The following is a 19,878-nucleotide window of genomic DNA, read 5'->3' on the forward strand; positions in this document are numbered from 1 at the left end:
TTTCCTTCCATTTAACTATATTATTTCTACACTGTTCAGGACTTAATTAGGGCTTTATAGGCCTATTATAAACGCCTATAATAAACACAAGGCCCATTATAGGCCCTAGACTCGGGCCCAAAGCCCAACCCACCGTGGGCTTGGGCTGGGGATGGGCCGTTAAGAAGCCTAATCCTTGCTAAGAGTTATCTTTACTAATACAGCTATAGATAAAATAGACAAACAATAGCGAGTATAGCTAAACAGGCAATTTGGGGACTACCGGCATCTGAAAACTGGCTAAGGGGACCAAGCGTTGCTCATATATGGTCCGAATTTAAAATTGTATATTGTTTATAGGTAAGGTCTGGCACGAGAAGGGGAATGTTTATAATTCGGGCAGGCGTTGAGAGCTCACGTCGTCCTACTATAGCATCCGTCAAGGTAGTTTGGATACGCCTATCTCATCTGACGAGGATCATATCGATGTCTACGAACGTACTTGAGCAATTCTGTAGTACACTGGCGCTATCCTGTAGGCCCTGCTACAAGGATGATTCTCGGCCCCAGCGGACCTTTTCCTCTTTAGTTCGCACAACCAAGAGGGATACGTGGACTTATACTTCGACTATTACGAGTCCCAGAAAACATAGCAACATAAATGCTCGAGTAGGGCTACCTTCATTGTTAAATCCTATGGCTCCCACATTGGGAGTCGGCACAGAATTTGACGTATTCTCGGGCTGAGGACAACCTACAATAGATACCTACTGAACGCACGCCTTCTACGGTAATCTGGAGCTACTTTCCTAGAAACGATACCTAGCCGACCGGGCCATTACCAAGGTGACCATCAACCACCACTGGACCTGTATCGTAGACGAATTCTGCGTCAGCAACTCGGGTTGAAAGCGATGAGCAGCCGTAGCTGACGAATGACGTACCGAACTTGGGATGAACCAGATAGCCCTCTTTAGTCAGGTCCCTCGAGTTGGGCTTGACCCACTCCATCAGGCGATCCCAATTAACGCATTCGTGAGAAGCGGTCAGGTTGCCAATGGGGCGGAGGCGATAGTCCGCCCACATCATGGTGAGAACCGTAGTGTCACCCTGGCACATCACGGCTTCCTTCAGCATGTGGAGGCAGTGAGCTGTTAGTGTAGGCTGGTTCAGCAATGTCTTCTTCAACTGTGGCAGAAAGATATTCGAGCCTTACTAGTGTGATCCCTCCATGAGGCTTGCTCCTCGCCCGTCAAGTTGGCAAGCCCGTAGTATTCGGGGTTGAGCGCATGATAGAGATTTTTCTGCTCGGGTTAGCAATGCAACGGGTCATGATAGATAGAGCCCAGTCTCAAAGAAGACAAAAAGGACCTACAAGACAGTGGAGGTGGTGGAAGACCATGATGGATCCATAGTAGGTGCCGTCAGGAAGCTGGATCCCCTCCCAATCACGATCCATTTCTTTCATCAATTTAGGGTCTACCCCGATGTTTTGATCTGGAGTAGGATCATGTCAGCAACTAGATATTTGTCTGACAGCTTTTTAGAATAACTCACACTTGAAAAGGTCGTGCCATCCCTTGTCGATTTTCTCACTGGGCTCACCAAAGTATGTGACGGGCTCGCCGTGTCGGTCCTCCCATTGCTCCATCACCCGGGGCTCATATACGATGTATTCCGGATCGACTGGTGTTTTTAAGAATCTCTGCCCAATCTTCCGGTGGCTTTTGGCGGCATTGTACGTAAGGCTAACAATGAGCAACGAATAAGCAGCCAGAAATACACCGGAGATGAGAGCAAGCTTCAGGTAGGACTTCCACCGATGAGATCGGCGCGCCTTCTGATGGGATGGAAGGTTTTCATCATGGTCTGATCCGATGGACTCTGTGCTATCATGCTGTGACAAAGCATCATACTCGGATGACCGTTTGATGAAGTTCAGCGATTTTTCCATCGCGGCAGGTAGGAGGTGTGCAATGGGATTTGGGATTTGGGACTTGGGATTTGGGGCAAGTCTAAGGTAGGCGAAGATATGAGCTTGTAATAAGACAACAGAATGGAGGCCACCACAGGAGGGCACTCACAATGAGTGCAGATCAGGGAAGATGTGATCCATGTAAGCAAACACGCCATTGCTGCGCAAGGGTGCGTTGGGTCTTGTTTGTGTCAGCCCCCATGCTTGCAAAGCTGATACACCCGCACGATAGATCGCCAATTACAACTAACTGAGAAGAATGTGTTGATCACTGATCGTCATATACCAGGGATAAATGCGGTCAGCGTTACATTGTACCAAAATCAGGATAATGGTTCATGGTCTGTCAATGGTCACAACCATGCGAGGGGGTTTGTATTTTCCTGTTTCAACTCTCTTGACGCGTCATTCAAAGCTGACGTGCTCGGTCAGGCGGCGTCTAGAGAACTCGAAAGCTGGAGATAAATATCGGTTGGTTCTCTCAGGAAGAATCTCTCATAGGCCTTCTACCACTGCCTCTCCCCCGCCAGTAACCGACATCCATCATGAAGCTTCTGCCACTTGCTTTCGTCGCTTTGCTTGGTGCCTTGGCTAATGCTAGCCCAGTTGAGCCAGGATGTGAGTTTCCGTAGTTCCTTTGTCTTGTGTGAAATATCTAACCTTTGTAGCACAAAGTAAAGGTATTCGGGCTCCAATCGACGCCGATGAGCTGTATGACAAGCCCGTGAAGACGCTTGACGCCGATGAGCTGTACGACAAGCCTGTCAAGAGGCTTGACGCCGATGAGCTCTACGACAAGCCCGTCAAGAGGCTTGACGCCGATGAGCTATATGACAAGCCTGTGAAGAGCTTGACGCCGATGAGCTATATGACAAGCCCGTCAAGAGGCTTGACGCCGACGAGCTCTACGACAAGCCAGTTAAACGGGCACTGAAGGTTTGATCAGGGGTCATATTGATGCTGAGGCACTTCTCCGCATCATGTTTCAGCTCTTGCAATGTCCTTTCGTAAACAGAGAATAGTCAGAAAGCCAGAGGATTCAGTACAGTCAAGGTGCTTCGGTCGCATGAGGCATGGGCCTTTTTCCATACCTAATAAATGAAGGAGATCCTCTCGTTCAAATTTTCAAATGCCTCGAAATGTCTTTAAGTAAAACGTAGCCGTTCAAGTAAGAGACAAATCTATTTTATTTTTATTTTAATTTTTTTTCGCAATTCTCGGCCTCGTAAGAGTAAAGAAGCATAAGAAGGAAAGGAAGGATGGTTGTGGTACCAGCAGGGATTAAATTCGTCACCGCATCAAGTCTGCCGTCTCTTTGTTTCTCCCCCTTCCCCCAAGCGATTCTCCCTTCTGCAACCTCTGAATCTCAATACCCATCCGTACTGGCCAGCCAGTCCATGACCCCTCCTTCCGCCTCTTGATCCGAATTTCAAATGGCTACCTCCGCGGAGTTCCTCGTACGAGATGCCGGGACCGTGGACGGCGACGACCAGTTCGTGGTCGCAGCCTTCGACGCAGCCATCCCGTATTTAACGTCGATCGGAAGTCATGAGCAGTGGGGGACGACACCCTTTTCGCACCGCGAAGGCTGGGTGGACGAAACTGTACAGCAGATAAAAGATTCCAAGAGTGCTACCCCCCAGAGCGACGCAAATAAGAACGGCGTGTTACGGATCTTCATCGTCGAGAAAGAGTGCCACGCAGACGATCCAGAGAGGGTCGATACTCACCCGGCGCATTATCGAGTCTCGTCCGACCGTCGAAGATACCTCTCCCTTGGCTTTGCGTTCGTGCGGGAAAACTGGATCCCGGGCTATATTGAGTCGCAGAAACATCTCCAGGTACCGGACTCAGAACGGGAGAGCAACATTTATCTCGAAGTGATGGTTACGGATTCTCGGGTCGGTTCGTTGCGCCGTGGAGCGGGAAGTGCTTTGATCCAGGGGATTCGAGACTATGGCCACCAGACGCAGAAGAAGGCTTTCTGGTTGGATGGATGGGCGGGGAATGATAAGAAGCTCATTCGGTCAGTACATCTAGCCTGATTTACTCTTCTCCGCTGGCTACAATCTAACGTTCATTGGAAACACGGCAGTTACTATGAGCAACAAGGCTTCCAGGTGGTCGGGGACTTTAGTCTGCCAAGAGCCAATACGGCGCCATGGGTAGGAACGCTGATGCGGATGGATATTTGAACCTGTTTTATGTATTCAGCCCGGTATCATCTCGGAGAAATTAAATGCGTTTCGGCAACTATATACTTGCAGTCTTGCAACCACAGAAGGATTAAACCCCCCACTCCTTTCTCAGCTGCTGTTTCCATACCTCAAAGTCGACCTCCTCCCCATCCACCAGCATCTTCCCCGCGGGGACATTCCGAGGTCGCGGGGGAACATAGATAAAATCCTTGATATGTTTCGGATTGCAGATTCGGATGCCCATGGTCCCCTCCGCAAGCTGTTGGACGCAGGGTGGACAGAATCCGGTGTCGAGACAGATGGGACACTGATAATAATCGTCCAGCGAAGGAAGCTCTTTGCGACATGGGCCGTCACAGGTGAGCCAGAGGACGTCCCCAGCGCCAGGACTCTCATTGTCCATTGCTTCCTGTGGATCACCGACCTGGTATTTCCCTAGGACCTCATGATAGGCAACGGCCGTCACGTTTTTGACATCACCCGCCGCCACCAGGGCGTTGAGGAGGTCAAGAAACCCTAACACGTCGTTCTCAGGATCATCATCAGAGAGAATCGCAATTCCCCGTTGGATGGATGGCTTGAAGAGAGCCCGAGCGTCCGCCTCACGCCCGCTCAAGCGGTAGTAGATGCCTAAGCAAATCGCGCGCATACTGGAGACCGTCCACAGCGCCGACTCATCATTGAGCTTCACATGTCTTCCAAGCTTCTCGAGCTTGGCTCCCGCTTCTTCCGCTTGCGCCGTTCCGACTCCGGCCTCGACAGCGTCACAGAGAAACTGTTTGGCCAATGCGACGGAGGCCTTCAGCTTCGCAAAGCCAATCACGGTTTCGTCCTTTGACGAGGCATACGTGTTCATGATCCTCTCCCAGCGCTTGACAGCCTTGGCCTGATCATGGAGGAATTCGCTGTAGATCCGAGCCAGGGACATGTCGAGCTGGGCGGCGGTGACCGTCTTAGACGCCTTCCGAGCTGCGCGGGCTGCAGTGCGCCATGCCTCTACCATGAAACTGAGGTTGTCGGTAGCCAATGCCGCATCGGCAGCGAGCACGAAGTAACGCGTGTCTTCTTCCGGGTTGTCCCACAGCGACTGTGTCAACCGTGAAATATCTTCGTCCGGAACCGGTGTGTCGGCTAACTGCTGGAGCAGGTCAATGGTGGCTTCATGGTCGTGAGTGGTACCGTAGTGTTCTAGAAGCACATTGATACATGTGTCGCAGTAGGGTGTTAGCGCCTGTGCCCTCTTATACGCCTCAAGCCGCTTTTCCAAATCCCCGAGCTTCTGATAGGAGTTGCCAAGCGTTCTAGACAGGTGTGAATACTTCCTTTAAGTTGCAAATTCTCTGGATCAGATGCAATTTGTGCTGACAACGTCCGCATGATTTCCTCATCAAGGTCGACAGCCTTCTGCCATTCCTGTTTCATGGAATATACGATCGCCATACCCGCTTTGCTCAGCCACATGTCAGGGTCGAGCTCAACTGCTTTCGAGAAGTACTTCAACGCCTGGTCGAAATACTGCAATTGGCGGAGGACCATGGCGCATCGGCGATACCAAAGCGCATCCTTTTCAAAATCGCCAAACCCAGCAGCGTCAATGATCTCGTCCGGCGTCGGGTCAAACCTTTCGAGGAAATTCACCTCTTTGCCCTTCATGAGACTCTGGTAGCTCCACGCGACAGCAGCCACAGGAGCAGCCAACCACATATCGTCTGCGACCCATTTCTTCGTGCATAACATGACGACCGGCTGGAATGTTGTGATGGGATCCGCCTCGGTCGAGGAGATGAACTCTTGCTCTTCCGGCGTCAATGACTCCAAAACGTCCTCATCTTCCCACCACTGGCGGACCGCTCGAGTATTAGCCTCCGTGGAGACCCAGCCCCGATAGCCAATCCAGCCCGTGATCGCGTCTTCAGATCTAAGCGCCACCAGCAGCATCTTGGCAATATCGCGTCTATCCTCCAGCGAGCAGTCCGAAGCGCGCGTGGTCAGGAGATGGTGAACCCAATTTTCGGCGGCATGACGGAGCATATGCTCAGCATCGTCGGCTTTTGTCGCGAACTCCTTATCGGTAAAGATTCGCAAGAAGGTCTTCAGCACGTGCGCCTTCGCGTTCAGGTAATGGACACCCACAGGGACATGGCTTTCCTCATCGGACACCTTCCCTTCTGTCGGATCACGGAAGAAATCGCCAATGGATGCGTGGCAGAAGGTGACTGTGGTCGTTCCTTTGTGAGAGTCAAAGTCCGTAAAGTTCTCGACATCCTCAAAGGCCTCCTCATCACTATCTCTCTCTTCCCCTTCATCCTCCGAGTCATCGAAATTGGTCCGGTTCGTGGACATCATCTGCAATTCCGCCGTGGTGAGCCCATCCTCGCGGTCCAGGCTGAAGAAGGAGGCAAATTGGCGCCGTAGGGCTCCTTCGGGATAGATCATACCGTCCCCTTCGGGTGACTTCAGCTTGAGGATAGACTCCACCTCGGCCAGCGTTAAGGGCTGCCTTGAACAGGTGACCCATAGCAGGATCTCATTGAGAAACTCAAGCTCCTCTTCATTAGAGCTCGTCGAGAAGCTGAGGAGAACATGGCGGAGCATTTCTTTCAGACCCTTGGGTGCTTGGTCCAAAGCCTTCCGAATACTGGACTCGTTCCGTTTCTTGACGAGCTCTTGGAGCATGAGGTTCACCCAGAGAAACATCCCCTCCGCTCTGGCCGATAGCTTTTCCACGATCTCCTGGCGTAGCTTCGCTGACACTCTTCTCAGAACCACAGACTTCTTGATGCTCGCATGGATGTACTGGTTGATATCTTTCGAGTTCTTCTGCGTCGTGACATAAATTGTCGGGACCTCCACCTCGAGACCTTCCAGCAACTGGTCACTGATGTGAGGTCGGCCAATAACAGCCAGCTGCAGGTGTGACTGCTGGGCAGAATCGTAGAGGTCTTTTGCCAGACTCAGGAAAGTCCGCCGCTCGTCGTCAAACGCTTCATCCACGCCATCTAACAGTATGTACACATTGCTGTCGGCGTTGGGGGTTTTCACGAAGTAGTCAACAAAGAGGAGTCGCCATGCGCTTTCGAGTGTGCTGATCGCCTCGTAATCTTCAATAGCGGCGAGGTGTTTCAGATACACGGGGTCATTTTTGCTGATTTGCAACGCGAGGTCGCGTAAGGCCTGGTGAAATGATCTCGTACCCGGATTGTCGTCCTTGAAAAAGAAAAATCCCACCGAAGTCAGCGATGTGTTTTGAACCCCCTGAGGATGCAACTCGAGAAGCAGGCTGATCATATTCGCCACGATGTAGGACTTTCCAGCTCCCGGATTCCCCGATATAAACATAACCGGAATATCCTGGACACGCCACTCATTGAAGATACGTTCATCTCGAACCCAATCCCCGGTGCCCGGGATACGGGCCTTGTTGATCTTATCATACCAGTCCTGAGCAGAATCCGTCTTGGATGGCCGGAGGATCTTGTTGACATGTTCCTGCAATGCCTTTTCACGATCCTCACTATTGTCTTGCTTGTTCTCCTTCACCGACACCAGCAAAGTGCCCAGCATCTCCTGCACCTCATTCACCCGTATATTCACTTGGTTCACCGTCATGCCCGTTTCGATCACGGTGGTATGGGTCGAGGTGACCGTGGCCGACATACCGTCCACCACCCGGCCAGTCCGTTTCGACTCGGTCAGCGTCTCTGCCCCAACTAAATCTGCCTCGACTCTCGTTAGTTTGTCCAGCTTACCCATCGCCCCCTGAATTGCATCGTTGCTGCCGAGCAGGATATTGCGCGTGAACTTGAGCAGCCGGCCTCGGCGAATGGTTTTGGTGGACAGGGCAAGAATCTCGACTAGTGTGACGAGAATGTCGCTGAGCTTATTGCTTAAATCGTCGGATATGGACTCCCGGCTATACGCCTTCAGCCGGATAGTGAAGTCCTACGCGGAATTTAGACCCCTTGGCTCGTCATCACCGGTGGATTCTGTAGTCACCTTCAATGTACCCATCAAATCCTGGATCGCATCGTAGGACGCAGACACGCCCTTTGCAGCCCCCATCAAGTAGGTGACGGCCCCAAAGACAAGGCTACTCGGTGGGAAGACCATGGAGGCACCGCCCGCGGCCAAATCGCCGAACAGCTGCACCGGGATCATGGCGGCGTTGAGCACGTCGAAGATCGCGCCCCTCTTCTCGCGGAATTCACGGAAGCTGTTGTTCCTGGCATCTATCTCTTTGGTGAGGTCCTCCACATTCTGAATTTTCACCAGGAATTGCACGTCGAACGGCTCGTCGGTGATCTCCTGGTACTTCTGAATGGCCCGCTCGTAGATAGCGGGGATCTGGTTCTTTGGAACCGTCATTGTTGCTATGCGTCGAGGGAAACAGATGGTTGCTACCTCCACGAAGGCATGATCCAGAGAGAACTACTATGGGAGAAATGATGATACCGGCTTATGGTGGGATACCTGGCTTTATAGGAATCGCGCAACTTTAGGCCGAAACCTCATCAAGAAACGAATGGACGGTGGGGTCTGGCCTCATGTGACAATCTTCAGGGAATCAGGCTATGATTCCTGTCAGATTCTGGACATCTGATCCATCCGCTCGGGCTGTCAGCATCGCTTGTACCGATTCGCCCTGAACCCCAAGTCACAGTGAACCAATGCATAGGCACGTACGCTTCAAACCTGTGCTGCGGCTGACGAGAGCGGGGTGCTTTACGAGGGGCTAAAAAAGGAAGTCTCTTTTAGGGCTAGAACAGATCGTTGGGCTGCTGATAGCCCGTCCGAGGCTTGGGCATATCGGGATGCTATTGGTGTGGCTGCGGTGGGCCGGTATCTAGCTTGCAGCGACTAACGACCGAGTAGGAAATTCCTAAGAGTCAAGACTACGCTTGCTTGACAGACGAAAAGCTAAATAAAGGACTGGCAGTGGACCTGAAAGAAATAGGCTATGGTCTACTCCGTAGATTGGTGGGTATTTCTCTCAGATTGAAGGTCTTGGCCGAAGCCATATACGCCGACCAGTTTCCTATGCAAACCAATCAGGACATCATACCTCCTTAGAAACTCATGTTGTTATTCGGAACAATCGAGTGTCTTTTTATTTACATATATTAGTTAGGCAATCTAATATCCACGCATTCCTAGGTTTATATTCAAGGTTGGATATATTAGCATAGCGATGATCCTCGATGTGAGGTATATATGGGCATATTTGGTGTCCACCCATGAACACGCACACGGTGACTTAGGCTGCGATACTGTACAGTTTCAGGCTCGCCAATTCATCCAGGTCAGCTTTATCTTTTGGGACTGTTGCGGACGACCATGCTGTGGAGTCCTCAGGGCTGATATATATTTATCACCGGGTAGCCGGATCTGCAGAGAACCCCAGGGTCACGGGTGTGGCTGAACCCTTCTACGCTTTTTACTTCCATTTGCCTCGGCCTTGACGAGATCTCCAGAGATCCGCTATCCTCATCGGCCAAGATGCATACTTCAACTCCAGAGAAAGACACTGTGACGTCAGGCATGAGCGTGTGGAGCAAACCAGTGGAGTCGGGAGAATTCGGAAGCCAATGATATGAGATATCAGCCTTCAAGAACCGGTTCTGGGATACCACGCTTGTAGGCACGATGTAAACATCAGTCGAACCCGTGGAGACAATGCTCCGAGCAGCTTGATCAGCGACATCATCAACGTCATCGATCGTCTGTCGGAACGTCGGTGCTCTGGTTGATTAAGCCCACGTTCGTAGGCATACAAGAGCTGGAGGAGGCCCACCGCAATCCGCGTTGTTCACACTCGACTCCTAGTCAGTTTCATCCCTGCACATGCCCGGATGCATTTTCCAGAGCAACAAGAAACGCACGCGGTCCACGCCGAGACCAGTCCGTCCTCGGTCAATGCCACCGACAGTGAATCCAACGCGCCGCTGGATATCGCCGATGAGCTCGCAGAAAAGCAAAGCGAGCGCTCGGATGGAAAGCGCGAGCTGAAGGAAGCCGATTGCTATGAGATCCTGGGATACTCATGGCCGCTATGGAAGAAATGGACCTATCTCGCCGCGGTCGCCTTCGTGCAGGTGTCGATGAACTTCAACACCTCAGTCTATCCGGCAGCCGTCAAGCCGCTCTCCGAGGCGTTCAATATTAGCGAGCAACACGCCCGGACGGGCCAAATGGCTTATCTTGTGACCTACTCCATAGGTTGTGAGCTGTGGGCGCCATGGTCGGAGGAGTTCGGTCGCTGGCCCATCCTCCAGCTCTCCATGTTCCTGATCAATATCTGGCAACTCCCAGCAGCCCTTGCTCCCAACTGGGGCTCTCTAGTGGTCGCCCGTGCATTGGTTGGACCTCCCCCCTGGCAAGCAAGCGTTCAAGACCTGGGTGAACTGACATCCCATAGGGTGGTATTTCGACTGCGGGTGGCAGTGTCACTCTCGGCCTCATTGCCGATATCTATGAGTCCGAGACGCAGCAGTTCCCTCTTGCATTTATCGTCCTATCCTCCTGTATTGGTACCAGTATTGGTGGTGTGATCGGTGGGCCAATTGCGCGCTGTAAGCAAGCATTCCCTTCTCTCTATCGCTGGGTACGGCCCCTTGCTAACCAATGGGATTGACACCTATGTAGTCCTGGATTGGCAATGGTTCTTCTGGATTCAGCTCATATTTGGAGCAGTAACCCAGGTCATTATCTTTTTCATGCCCGAGAGTCGTTCCACCATCATTATGGACAAGGAGGCGAAGCGCCGCCGGAAGTCAGGAGAAGACCCGAACATCTACGGACCCAACGAGCTGAAGGTTCCTCGGATCTCCTTCAAGGAAGCCGGTAAAATCTGGATGCGACCATTTCACATGCTGTTGCGCGAGCCCATTGTCCTGTGCTTGTCCCTCCTGTCCGGTTTCTCCGATGCTCTGATCTTCACCTTCCTCGAAAGCTTTGCCATCGTTTACGAACAGGGATGGGGCTTTGGTACGCTTGGGCAGGCGTGGGCGGTGATCCCCATCAACGCGGCCTACTTCATCGCGTACTTCAGCTACTTTCCCTGGTTTATGCGGGACGAAAAGCTTCGTCTTCGACACGGTGATGCGGCGATCCCTCCCGAGCGCCGTCTCAAGTGGCTGCTTTTCCTGGCACCGCTGGAACCCATTGGGTTGTTCGGTTTTGCGTGGACAACCTTCGCCGCAGGCGACGCGCGCAACGTCCACTGGATTGCGTCGATGATCTTCTCCGCGTGTGTCGGGATTGCTAACTACGCCATCTACCTGTCCTCGGTGGACTATATGGTCGCCTCCTATGGGGTCTACTCTGCCTCCGCGACCGGTGGCAATGCTTTTGCTCGGGACCTTCTCGCCGGTATCTCAGCCATGTACGCGACGCCCATGTATAGCAATATTGGCGACGAGTGGCATGTTCAATATGCCAGCACCATTCTGGCCTGTCTTTCCTGTTTGGTCGTCATTCCCATCTATATCTTCTATTGGAAGGGACCACAAATCCGTGCGAACAGCAAGTTTGCCGCCACGCTTGCTGCTGACCGATCGGAGAACAACGGCCGGCGCGTGAGCCAGATCAGCGCTGAGCCTGATCCGGGGGTAAGCGGATACGAATGCATGTAAAGACTATATGAAATAGCGCATATTCGCTTTCTTTAGAACTTGTATATATGAATTATTATGAAGGACTGAATTTCAAATATTTTATGTATTCTATGATGACACGTATGAACTTGGTCATTAGGAGTGTCAACCCATACCAGCCCATTTGTGAAGTATGTCAATCTTTGAACTTCAATATGTGGAGCTGTGGTCTTCTATACGAAATTTCGATATGTACAACATTTGAGCCAGGATCTTCTCGACGAAGTCCAGTCAATATCATTCGAAGTCCTGGATACTTCCGATAGATCAGCGTGGACTCAAAGTATCCCAGGAACTACCCCGTCACTAGTTATTCACGGCGTAACTTATTCACGACCCGTTGTGCTAACATGATCAAACTATTGGCGTTAAGGACATCAAAGGTTGTCACCTCAGCCCCCATCTGGGCCTTGATCCAATTCCGCAGTTCCACCATGGAGAGCGAGTCCAGCCCATAGACCGAAAGCGGTTGCCCAGGCTCAATCTGTTGGTTTTCATTATAGCGCAACATCCGCGCCAGCCGAGTGGCGAGGATGCTTAGACACGGTTCGTGTAGTTCGTCGGCCGCGGCACCAGCGCGAATCATCGCGTGGAACGATTGGAGTGCGGCACCGAGTTCATCAGTTGGCTTTCCTGCATTGGCCTGAGAGTTCGAATTCCCGACAAACAGTCCACGGAAGCGAGGATCAAATCGGAGGCCAGATTGAGCTGGGTCTTGAGGCACCGCGAGTCCAGTTATGAGTCGAGTTGGGAATTCTGAGGCCCCTGAATTTGGCTGGTGGGTATGCTGAAGAAACTGTTGCCGGAGTGAAGTATCGACCATGCAATGAAGCACACGTTCAGGGATGCCAATCAACTCCTTGGATGCTTCATGACGCCGAGTTAGATCTTCTGATTCTGCCACAACTCCAACGTCTTCTATCACACCCAGGTTAATTGTCTGGGCGGCAAGCCCCATGGAGCGTCGATAACTAGCGAAAGAGTCAAGGAAACTGTTGGCAGCGGCATAGTTTGCTTGGCCTGGGCTCCCCACCACGCTGGAGATGCTAGAAAGGAGGAGGAAGAAATCTAGTTCGCGGCCAATTTCGATAGAAACATTGTGCAGGTTCCATGTGCCTTGGACCTTCCCCTGAATAGATTCGTGAAACTCGTTGATCGTCATCAACTCATAGGGTCGGTCACGCAGGAGCATCACACCCTGTACGACACCCTTGATGGGGACAGGGGCTTGGAGAAAAGCCTGTCGCACGTCGGAGATGCGTGACACATCACCACGGCAGTCATATACATTGCATCCAAGCGAGTGACAATTGGAAATGACTGCTTGGGAGCGAGAATCCGCACACCCGCTACGAGACATCACCACTAAATGGCGGGCACCTCGCTGGGCCAGGTGCAAGGCTAAGCTACCACACAAACCTTTGAGACCACCTACAATGAGATAGGCAGATCCGGCATTGAATGTTATATCCTGGCGCAGAGGGCGTACCGGTGCTGACATCCCTTCCGCGGCAGCCATTCCGTCAATCACAACCTTTCCAATGTGCTTTCCACTACGCATATAAGAAAAGGCCTCTGCAGCCTGGGTGATGGGGAAGGTTGTCACTGGATTGATAGGGTGAATATGGCCTTTGCTTGCTAGATCAAAGACACGGCGAAGGATACTGATGCTGGGGTAAGTATAGCGACCGTCAATGCAAACGAAAGGAACATACCTAGGCAATTTCCGTAACAGTCGTGGATGGGAGAGATCTACAGCACGGAATGAACAACCCCGGTCGAAAGGCTCCATGGATAGAGTATTACGTTCCACCATATCTCTCTTGCCAAGTTCAACCAGAGTCCCACCCGCGGCACATACTCTCCATGTGGCATCGAGCAAGTCTCCCGTGATCGAGTTCACGATCACATCAATTCCCTTCCCATCGGTGGCCTTCATGATCCCAGCGGCAAACTTGGAGCATCTGGATGAGAACATGCGTTCATACGGGATCTTGTATGTGTCATGTAGGAAGCGACGCTTTGCATCACTACCGACGGTCACGTAGACCTCCGCTCCGACATACTGAGCTAATTGAATACAAGCAATTCCAACACCACCAGACGCAGAATGAATAAGGACGGACTGTCCAGGTTGCAGGTCTGCCATATCAAACAAGGAGTAGAGTGCCGTACAGAAGGCGACTGGAATTGTAGCTGCCTCGCTGAAGGACATTGTGTTTGGGATACGATGTGTGAAATCAATTGGGACCTGGATGCAGTTGGCGAAGGCCCCCTTCTCCATAAAGACGACAGGAGTGCCGATGATAGTTTTATCATCAATGTTAGATCCAACTCGACGGATGATGCCTGACCCCTCCAGGCCGAGTAGACGCTCATTCTCGGGTACTATGCCCATCGTAACAGCAACGTCTTTGAAATTTAGGCCAGCGGCCTGAATCTCAATTTCAACATGATTGTCAGGGAGGGTCTCGTCCGGAGTTTGGACGAACCGTAGGCCTTCTAGAGTACCGAGTTCCTCAGCTACTAGACGTGTGATAGGACCATCGGTGGACAGTGATGTGTGCACAAAACCCTCCTTCCACGATTTAATCTCGTGGTTTAGAGGATGATAGGGTACAACCCGATGGATGTGTAGGATACCGTCTTTCTCCACATACTCGCTATCGCTCACCAAATCAGCTTGGCGCATCTGGAGTTTCTCAAGAACCAGAGGAAGAGCAACCAGCGCCGCTGATACATCTTGACTTTGCATATCCAAGGTCATTAGTGTTGCCGCGGGATCCTCGGATCGGATTGAGCGGAAAAGCCCAGCAGCTAAGGCACTACCTGGCTCGGAGGCAGACAGTTGGCCGCCTCGAGTGACCCAGAGAAGTTTACAGCCGCTGGTGATGAGGTGGCGCAGGCACAGCCATTGTGCCTCATTAATGTGGACAAGAAGGGGCGAGTACAACTCGTCAAGAATAAGGACAGGCGCCCCGGCTGGGACATTTGCAGTCAAATATTGATGCTCGGTCACTTGCCATCCTGCTGCTGTCAAATATTGTTCCACTATACGCGGTAGGACAGTATTCTCTTCCATGTAGATGATATGCAGCTGCTTCGCTACTGCAGAAGCGCGATCTGCAAGTACTCGTGGTCTGCATAAAAAGGTTGCCCATGGTTCGGATGGAATGGAGAGCACCTTTGCGAATGTCACATTCTCAACCACATGAACCAACGAGGATTCTGACTCCGGCTTAAGGCTCGTCTCTGCGTAATCGGTTGCCAGTATATGACCATCAAGTGCGAGTAGGTCTTTCAACGCTCCCACTACGGCGACTGACCTGGGAGGCAACGGCGAGACGGCCTTGAGTATGATCAAGTCAAAGCTTTCCTGATTCTCCACACCCAAGTGGCTACTTTCTAGATCCAGAAGCTGGAAGGAGGTATTGGCTTGATCGCGGTACTTCGATTCCACAGCAGAAAGATTTGTGGCATCGCGGGCCAGATAACGGTATTGGCATTGCAACTCAGCGCCCGTTTCCAGGGATTCAAGCCAGACGCTACTGGGTTCCCGAGTTCCCAAATCAATCTCAAGCACATTCAGGGAGGGCTTTTTATGCATCATTAAATCCAGAAGCACTGGAGTGAGGTTCGTGTGCCCTCGTCCAAGCTCCTGGATGGCCTTCTCGTTCAGCGTGGAAATATCCGGCTTCAGGACATCCTGGGTGAGGGTATGTCGATTTACCGGATCAATTCCTAGATCAATCCTATGACTCGATAATCCGGTCATTCGAACCAGTAGAGCGCCACTAGTTGAATCATATACGGAAGTATTTCCAAGATAGCTCTTCTCCGTATCTTCTCTCCCGCGCCCAGAGTAATAGCTGGAAGCAACGGCGATGCCTGCGTCTGGCCGATGAGTGGGGTTTATAATAAAATCATCCACCATGGCGGGAATTAGGGTCTCAGCCATTCTGCTGCGGTCTCCAGCGATCGCTGCAGGTACAACGGCCCGAAATACACCGTCCAGCGCAGCGGGATGAACGGGATACAAAGACTGAGGATCATGAGCTGAAGGAGGGTCTGCTAGTGTGATTAACGAGCGAGCCCGTCGCTGCCCAAAACGCGATTCCACTTTCTCCAACAGGTGGAATGCGGGACCATAATGGTATCCAAGCTCAGCGCAAGCCTTTGTCCATAAGTGCCCGGGAGAGGCATCCTCGAATGGTGCAATATCTTTCTCATCAGCCGGGTCAAGGACAGGCTCTTGGAGCCGGATCAATCCAGCTGCATGTTTTGTAATGGCACCATCCCTACGAGAAGATATTAGGAACTCAAACCAGTTCTCATTGCTTCCCGGGAATGGGCTCATTGTCAGATAGATCTCGCTCTCCACCTCTTCTTCCAAAACAAGCGCTGCATTGAATCGGACATTGCGCAATTGGTAGCTTAGCTCGTTGGAGAGTGGGAATGGATCGTTTGGTTTACGCATGCATCCGGTCTGGTACATTGCCTCGACTGCCATTGCGATGTATCCTGATGCAGGGAATACGACGTCGGTCCCGATTCGATGATCCTTCAACCACGGGAGAAGACTGAGATCCATGGTTTTCTTAAATGTGGGATGGAGCCACGATGTGCCGAGGATTTTACTTCCCAGCAAGTCATGATGAACAAATGGGCGAAACCTCCAGTCCTTGCTAGCTTGTGTCTCGAACCAGTAGGGTGTGGAATGGTCCCAAGAGTAGTTTGGCAGGTCCACGATCACCATGGGACGGGTTTCTTTGCTGTCTGAAATCACCTTCTCAAGGTCAACGGGAGCACCCGCCAGAAAGAGTTGGCCGGCGACTGCGAGCGTGTGATGAATTGAGTCGGAGCCTCGATTCAGTGCTGAAAGATACGGAATTTTGGCTGCTGTCCCCTCGAGGGCCCTTTGAATCTGTGTGATGGGTCCTTTAAGCGCACCATGAGGCCCTATCTCAACCAACAAAGTGGCCGACGACTTTCCACCTAACATAGCACGAGCCGCATCCTCGAAGCGAACAGGAGAAGTCATATTCCTCTTCCAGTATTTAATGCCCGGACAGACCTCTTGCTGGGATCCAGTGACCGAGGAAAACATTGCGACGTCGCCAGACCGTGGGGATTCCTGCGCGATTGATGGGAGGTCCCGGTTGAGCAGATGCTCATACATGTCACCAATTGTCTCCATATATGTGGAATGGTACGCCAGGTCGACTTGGAGCATGCGAGCAAACACTCCACCGTCCGTGAGTCTGACTTTCACTTGCTCGAGCACCGAGGAAAGCCCAGATAAGGTCACGCTTGCAGGGCTATTGTAACAGGCAATCTGGACCCCTTCCAACCCATCCAGGTATGGCGAGACCTGCTCTGCACCCAACCCCACCGCGAGCATCCCGAGAGGCAGGGTGTCGTTTGGTTTCCCCGTCTGAGACGCCATGCCACGATGGTATGCGACAACGATCGCTTCAGCATCGGTGAGGTAGCCAGCCGCGTACGCAGCCGCAATCTCGCCCGAGGAATGGCCAAGAACACTGGTTGGCGAGATCCCCCAACTGCGGAAGAGTTCGACCATTGCTATCTGCAACGCAGTGACCAGTGGCTGGCTCAGCTCCGGATTTCGAATATGCTCAGGGCTACATGGCCTGGTCAATTCGTCATATAATGACCACGTCGGCTTGTTGGGCAGACGATGCAAGACCTTGTCCAGCTTTTCCACACACCTCCTGGCCACCGGAAATGATGCCAGTAGCTCTAAGCCCATCTGCGGCCATTGTGCTCCTTGACCGGTAAAAACAAACCCAACATTCACGGCATTGACACTCTTTTTGCCATAGACTACCCTTGTCGGGTCGATGTGTGTGAGATTATCGGTGATGAGGTAGCCTCTGTGGAAGTGCTGGCTTCTGCGTACACCGAGTGTGTAGGCCACATCTCGGACGTTCAGGTGTACGCTCGGGCTGGCGCAATGCTGAGAGAACTCCTCAATGTAACGTTTGAGGGAGCTCTGGTTGTTTGCCGAGAAGCATAGAATATATGGTTGCTTGGCAGCAGCTTCGATCACAGCACAGTCCGGACTAGGAGGTGTGTAGGATGTTTTGTGCGTTGGGCAGTAATCCAACTGAACAACTCGCGGCTCCTCCAAGATTGCGTGAGAGTTGCTGCCACCAAATCCAAAGTTGTTCACCCCTACACGTCGAAACGGGACGTCCTTGGGGAAAGGGATGGCACTGCGACTAACCTTCACCTTCAGCCCGCTGAAGTCGACTGTCTGATTTTAGCACACTCTCTCAGGAAGGCCCTTCCACGGCGTCTGACTTACTGTTGGGGTTAGGCGTTTCGAAAGTCGGATTTCCTGGAATGAGCCCGGTTTCCAAGATCATGATGCTTTGATCAAGCCGGACAAACCCGCAGCAGTCTCCGAATGCCCGATATTACTTTTGATCTAAGGAGCCGGTCAGTGCCTGTTAGAAAAAGATACGATCTCCGTACCGATCCAATGTGCAGTGGTCTATCATGCGCCCGGGACTCTGCAAAGACCGAGGAGACGCCAGCCACCTCAACTGGGTCTCCAGCCAATGTACCAGTTCCATGGCATTCGAGGTACGATGTGAGAGAAAAGTCAGTGATGTTGGCATTCTCATATGCAGTGCGCACCGCAGCGGCCTGGGCATCAGCGCTGGGAGACGCAATACCTGGGGTGCGACCGCTATGGTTATTCGCGGTCCCTCGAATTACCGCTCGGATTGGGTCTCCAGCTCGTACGGCATCATCAAGCCGTTTCAAAATCACTGCATTGATTCCTTCGGCCTTTATATACCCGTCTGCCTTGGCATCAAATGTGTGGCAGCGTCCGGTTGGCGAGTGGGTGTTTCTGATCGGTCCAGCTGCACCAAGTCATCAGTCGCTGAATCTGCCAGCGTTTACGATTTACTTACTATCACAGCCATATTCGGGGCTATCCTCTATCAGCACGTCTCTTGAATGATTATGTGTATGCGAGTATGGCTTACTGCAGGACCAGATTGGATGCCGCGATGACGGCTCCGTCAATCTCGCCGGTTTGAAGGAATTTGCATGCCATGTCTAGCGCTACCAAGGAGCTGGAGCATGCGGTATCAAGGGACATGCTGCTTCTGTATCAGCATCGCTGTACTCGGAAAATCGGGTGCAGCACAAAACTATACCTAGGGCCTGTAATACCCAGGAAGTGACTAACGCGATTGCTCAACATTGTGCCGGAGCCACCAATGCCCGCATTGACTGGTCTGGAGTCTGGATCCCGTGCGAACACGTCCCAGTAGTCTGGCGGAGTATCAGCATGGAGTTGCTATCCTAAATGGGGGATGATATTTCAATACCTCCAGGGTGACCTCCGACGAAGCAGCCATACCTTTGACCCGCTAGCGACTCCAGTGTGAGGCCGGCATTCTCCAATGCTTCATAGATAACCTCCAGTATGATCCGTTGTTGAGGATCCATGGCCGTTGCCTCCTGCGCTGAAATGTTAAAGAATGATGCATCAAACTTCGCTGGATCGACAGTTTCCATAAACATGGCGCCGGGAGAGCGCATTGTCTTCGGTCGATCAGACCCATCATAGAAGGCGTCCAGGTTAAATCGTGTTTCTGGGACCTTGGTGTGTGCCACACCTCCTTGCACCAGGAATTCCCATAACTTCTGCGGGGAATCGCTGTGTCCCGGTAATCGACATGCCATGCTAACGACTGCGATCGGCTCCTGCATGGATCGAATGGGTCCCCCCGACAGGGAGGAGTCCGAGGTTTGTGGTGTCATAGCCATGATACAAGCGGATATGGTATGTGAGATACAATGCTTGATCGAGAGTTGAGGTATCTAGAGGTGGACGGGTAGATAAACAGGCACAGCCCATCACTGTATCCCACTTCGACTGGTTCCATTCGCCATTTTCTTGGCGAATCCCTTGGCTTGCTTGGTTTCATCAAGGATCTGCATCCTGACATGTGTGAAGAACACTCCGCGCACGAGGATTGGCCATGATATGCATCGGTCGGATGCTGGATTCCGCGCCTTGTCCTCCGACTAG

The 19,878-nt window shown here is 52.0% G+C and overlaps 5 protein-coding genes across 5 annotated transcripts; 2 read left to right on the forward strand and 3 right to left on the reverse strand.

The window, feature by feature from the left end:
• Positions 1-801: 801 nt before the first annotated feature.
• Positions 802-1,933, reverse strand: ANOM_003131 (oxidase ustYa family protein; the record flags this gene model as incomplete). Its single annotated transcript, XM_015548388.1, has 4 exons — positions 802-1,130; positions 1,196-1,283; positions 1,355-1,476; positions 1,537-1,933. The coding sequence occupies 4 exons, from the start codon at positions 1,931-1,933 to the stop codon at positions 802-804; spliced, it is 936 nt and encodes a 311-aa protein (XP_015410351.1).
• Positions 1,934-3,387: 1,454 nt separating this feature from the next.
• On the forward strand, positions 3,388-4,149 carry ANOM_003132 (uncharacterized protein; the record flags this gene model as incomplete). Its single annotated transcript, XM_015548389.1, has 2 exons — positions 3,388-3,980; positions 4,050-4,149. 2 exons carry the CDS (start codon positions 3,388-3,390, stop codon positions 4,147-4,149), a joined length of 693 nt encoding a protein of 230 aa, XP_015410354.1.
• Positions 4,150-4,240: 91 nt separating this feature from the next.
• ANOM_003133 (NACHT and TPR domain protein) lies at positions 4,241-8,517 on the reverse strand (the record flags this gene model as incomplete). Its single annotated transcript, XM_015548390.1, has 3 exons — positions 4,241-5,453; positions 5,519-8,094; positions 8,149-8,517. 3 exons carry the CDS (start codon positions 8,515-8,517, stop codon positions 4,241-4,243), a joined length of 4,158 nt encoding a protein of 1,385 aa, XP_015410355.1.
• Positions 8,518-10,001: 1,484 nt separating this feature from the next.
• Positions 10,002-11,783, forward strand: ANOM_003134 (MFS multidrug transporter; the record flags this gene model as incomplete). The annotated part of the gene is made up of 3 exons (XM_015548391.1): positions 10,002-10,508; positions 10,568-10,721; positions 10,795-11,783. 3 exons carry the CDS (start codon positions 10,002-10,004, stop codon positions 11,781-11,783), a joined length of 1,650 nt encoding a protein of 549 aa, XP_015410350.1.
• Positions 11,784-12,114: 331 nt separating this feature from the next.
• Positions 12,115-19,613, reverse strand: ANOM_003135 (type I polyketide synthase; the record flags this gene model as incomplete). The annotated part of the gene is made up of 8 exons (XM_015548392.1): positions 12,115-18,077; positions 18,133-18,165; positions 18,219-18,255; positions 18,303-18,697; positions 18,749-18,768; positions 18,824-18,940; positions 18,998-19,115; positions 19,172-19,613. 8 exons carry the CDS (start codon positions 19,611-19,613, stop codon positions 12,115-12,117), a joined length of 7,125 nt encoding a protein of 2,374 aa, XP_015410353.1.
• Between the last annotated feature and the right edge of the window lie 265 nt (positions 19,614-19,878).

The sequence above is a fragment of the Aspergillus nomiae genome (assembly GCF_001204775.2).
Source record: "Aspergillus nomiae NRRL 13137 chromosome Unknown contig00031, whole genome shotgun sequence".
NCBI classification, from domain to species: Eukaryota; Fungi; Ascomycota; class Eurotiomycetes; order Eurotiales; family Aspergillaceae; genus Aspergillus; species Aspergillus nomiae.